Source organism: Odocoileus virginianus, chromosome 3 (assembly GCF_023699985.2).
Source record: "Odocoileus virginianus isolate 20LAN1187 ecotype Illinois chromosome 3, Ovbor_1.2, whole genome shotgun sequence".
NCBI lineage: Eukaryota > Metazoa > Chordata > Mammalia > Artiodactyla > Cervidae > Odocoileus > Odocoileus virginianus.
Window position 1 is genome coordinate 35,857,715 of NC_069676.1, and position 4,424 is coordinate 35,862,138.

General features: G+C 39.4%; 1 protein-coding gene across 1 annotated transcript; it reads right to left on the minus strand.

Annotated features, from left to right (window-relative positions):
* Positions 1–851: 851 nt before the first annotated feature.
* On the minus strand, positions 852–4,169 carry LOC139034363 (ubiquitin-fold modifier 1). The gene has a single exon (XM_070465175.1). The coding sequence runs from the start codon at positions 2,825–2,827 to the stop codon at positions 2,570–2,572; it is 258 nt and encodes an 85-aa protein (XP_070321276.1). The 5' UTR covers positions 2,828–4,169; the 3' UTR covers positions 852–2,569.
* Between the last annotated feature and the right edge of the window lie 255 nt (positions 4,170–4,424).

Sequence of the window (4,424 nt, forward strand, 5' to 3'; positions counted from 1 at the left end):
AATATTCCATTGTGCGTATGCACCACAACTTCCTCATCCTTTCGTCTGCCAAGGGACATCTCGGTTGCGTCCATGTCCTAGCTACTGTAAACAGTGCTGCAATGAGCCCTGAGGTACATGTGTCTCCTTCAATTCTGGTTTCCTTGGTTGAAGTGAAGTGAAGTGAAAAATCGCTCAGTCGTGTCCGACTCTTTGCGACCCCATGGACTGTAGCCCACCAGGCTCCTCCATCCATGGAATTTTCTAGGCAAGAGTACTGGAGTGGGTTGCCATTTCCTGCACCAGGGGATCTTCCCGACCTGGGGATCGAACCTGGGTCGCCCACATTGTGGGCAGACGCTTTATCATCTGAGCCACCAGGGAAGCCCTTTCTTCCCCTGTTCTCCTCTGCCTCCCTCACTTCCCTGCAGGTTTCTTTTGAGAGTACTTGCTCTCAAAAAGAGAATCCTAGGGTCAAACTCTGCTCCTGGGAGAGCTATTTTCTTCCTTAGAGTGTGACTTAACTTTTACTTTGATTTCTTGAATACCTACAAATGGAAATACCCTCTTTTTTTTTTTTATGGTATAAGAAAATGTATTTTCACAAGATGAATCATGACCAATAAAGCACTTTAAATACACCACTTTGAAACATTCTGCGCAAAGAAGTTACAGATCATATTTAATAACATGTCTAGTTCTATACAAGAAAATATTTTTAAGACCTTACTGTAATAAAATTTTCCAACCAAAACAAAAATATTAAATAATTTATGAAACATCATAAAACCTATGTGTGTGACAAATCAGGCAGAATTCTGTGCTAGAAACAGAATGAGGGAAAATCTAAATAAGACAAAAAAGTCAGAAAATTTCTCATTCATGGAGGTTTAATTTTGTTAAAGACCAGGAGTCTTTAGGCATCAGAAAATAAGTTTGCTTATAAAAATAAAAAATTCCACAAACATCAGAAACATACTTTTCTACCTCAGCACAAATTTTTTTGCCCTTTACAATTCAGAAGACTTCTAGTCACTATCAAATACCTGAACCATGTCTTGGTCTTAACCAATATCATCTTTCTGATACTGAGTCTGTTACATAATTTTTTTCCCCCCATGAACCTAGGGCCTATGCACATTTCAATAAAAACTGGTTTTAGAAACACTTTATTCATGAATAATTCAACACCTGTATCTTGAAGCTTACATTTCCAGGCCTCCAAAATGCAGAACAGATACCAACCAACCAGGCCTGCCTCCAGAGACTGCAGCTTCTAGAATACAGCAAGTCAAGTGCTGGTTCTCAATCACTATGAGCCTTCTCCTTTCAAGATATGCATAGATACTGATGCCCTCACTAAGGGCAAACATAATCTTCCCTATGTATATCTTTCTTTAAGGGGAATTCTGAAAACCACATGCTGACAATGCCTATGCTGTGCTTTCTCTGATCATCTTTGGCTCCTTATAACAATGTCAAGTATTTTGTTTTCCCTTCAGTTCTCTCCATAGCCTCTGCAGTTTTGTCTAACCACTTTGGCCTTTTCTGTGACACTCCTGTTACAAGTTTCTGCTTGCCTTCCCTTTTGTTTCTTTCCTTCTGGCTAGAAGCCTGGTCATCTGGGCTTCCCCATTTTCCTTTCCTAGCTTCTTATCCAAACCACAACTATAATCTTAATGCTTCCTTAAATGGTGGGTCTTCATTATGTATAACCAACCAGAATTTAAATTAGCATTTCTATGAACGCTGTTGTGAACTTTCAGATGTTCTTCTTTACACTGTCTCCCTGAATGCTATTTATGATTATCCTCAAAAACATGATGGTTTCTCGAGGATTCCTATTTTAAAAGTTGTTTTAAAAGAGATCAATAAAGGAATGCATAGTTCAGCAACTGATGCTTCTACTTATTCTTAATTCTCATCATTACAAGTACTGGAGTCTGCAAGATCATCGCTAAAACTCTTTGGTGTGGGATACCAACCAGTTTTACCCATAAGGGCTAGACTGAAAATGCAATTTTGGGCTCTTTGATGTCAAATTAAAACTTATAAGAACTCAAGAAGTCTAAAACTTTAAAACAAGCTAAATGATAAGATAGTTATTCATTGATATGATCCTTTATCATAAATGATATATAAGGAGGAAGTCAACTATGTTTCTGTCTGTGAGTCAGATGCTAACAAGCCAACCGTCATGTGTGGATCCATAATCTTTTTTACATTTTTAACGCAGGGACAAGAAGGAAGTTTCAGTAAATTTTAATTTTCCAGATGTTCTCAGAAAGAATGACCAGAAGCACCCTCAGATTATAAGACACAGATGGTTGATCCATTCACCCCTGATGAACTACCTGTGTGTGCAGCAAGGCAGCAATGAAAGACTGATCCTCTGTGGTCATGGTGCCCTAGGCCTGGATGCGTTCTCTCCTCACGTGAAGTGTCAACAAGCACAGACAGAGAGTCACCTTTCACTATGTCATCAATTACTGGTGTTTTCATAGGATTTCAAACGCCTGATTCCAATTTTACAATAATAACATTACCAAATTTACTCTGGAAGGGGGTTTTATGTTCCAAGCAGCGGATATTAACAATGTCCAACACGATCTCTAGGAATTATTCGCAGTTCTGAACCGTGCTTTAGAAAAACATTTCCAGCAGTCTGTGCAGGATTTATTCCTATTCCATCATTGGTAATAATTGCACTTGTTGCTGCAGGAACTTTAAATTCTTCTGCTGCAAACTTTAAGACAGCTGTGAAAGGTGTACTTTCAGGAACACTGAGTACTTTGTATGGCAGCCGCGGGTCCGACGTCAGTGTGATCTTAAAAGAAACTTTCGACATGGTGCCGCCGTTCGAGACCGAAACCTCGCAGCAAACCCGTGAGGAAGCTCCACTTCCGGCTCGGCCGGAAATACCCTCTTAAAGCCTAATTAGAACCAGGTTAGACTCTTTATAGCAAGATAACCTCATCAGAGGTCTGGTCAGCATATTGTAACCTGGAGGCATAGGGAATCAATGTGTTCAGTCTGATCCCTCCATTGTGAAGCTACCCATCAATCTCTCAACCAAATGCTTCATCCATCAATTATTCCCTTACTCAGTTACTGCAGTAGGGGTGGCAAGGAGGTAACTTTTCTAATTCTTTTTCTAATTCCTTTCTTCCACATTTATTACCTGCAACATTTCTATAGGGAAGAACTTTCCTTTATCAATGAAAGCTATTTGGTTGTCCTGGAATGCAATTTATTCAGGAAAGTTTAGTTTCTTTCCTGATGATTACCAATGCTCAGTAAAGAAGTGATGTCCTTTGTTTCCTGGTTTTATTACCATTATTACTTATGTCATTGTGTACACCAGTATCACAAAAATGTGTAGGTTTTTAAAGATTGAGATAAAATTCATATAACATAAAAGTAACCATTTAAAACTTTTAAAAGAATGCAATTCAAAGGTTTTTAGTATATTCACAAAATTGTGCAACCATCATCAAATCACTATCTAATTCTAGAACATTTTATTACCTAAAAGCAACCCCACCCATTAAGCCGTTAGTCCTCATGACTCCTCAGCCCCAGCGCCTGGAAACCATCAATCCACTTCCTGTTTCTATGGATTTGCTTATTCTGGACATTTCATATAAATGGAATCATACAATATGTGGCCTTTTGTGTCTGGCTTCTTTCCCTTGGCTTAATGTTTTCAAATTTCATCCATGTAGTAACATGTATCACTTCTTCATTATTATTCATTCACTACTGACTAATATTACATGGTACAGATATTTCACGTTTTGTTTATCTGTTAATCAGGTGATGGATATTTGGGTTGTTTCTTGTTATTTTTGGCTATTGGGAATAATTCTGCTATGAACATTGAGGTACAAGTTTCTGTGTGAACATGTCTTTTAAATTGTCTAGAAGTAGAATTTTTGGCCATATGGTAACTCTATGTTACCTTTTTTTTTTTTCTCTATGTTACCTTTTTAAGGAGATGTTTTCCACAGCCTCTGCTCTGTTTACATTTTCACCAGCAATGTTGAGGGTTCCAGTTTCTCCACACCTTCATCAACATTTGTTGCTTTACTATTTAAAAAATTATCGCCACTCTGATGAGTATGAAGTGGTATCTCATGTGGTTATGATTTGCATGTCCCTGGGAGAAGGCAATGGCACCCCACTCCAGTACTCTCGCCTGGAAACTCTCATGGACGGAGGAGCCTGGTGGGCTGCAGTCCATGGGGTGGCTAAGAGTCGGACACGACTGAGCGACTTCACTTTCACTTTCCACTTTCATGCATTGGAGAAGGAAATGGCAACCCACTCCAGTGTTCTTGCCTGAAGAATTCCAGGGACGGGGGAGCCTGGTGGGCTGCCGTCTATGGGGTCGCACAGAGTCAGACAGGACTGAAGTGACTTAGCAGCAGCAGCAATGCTAATAA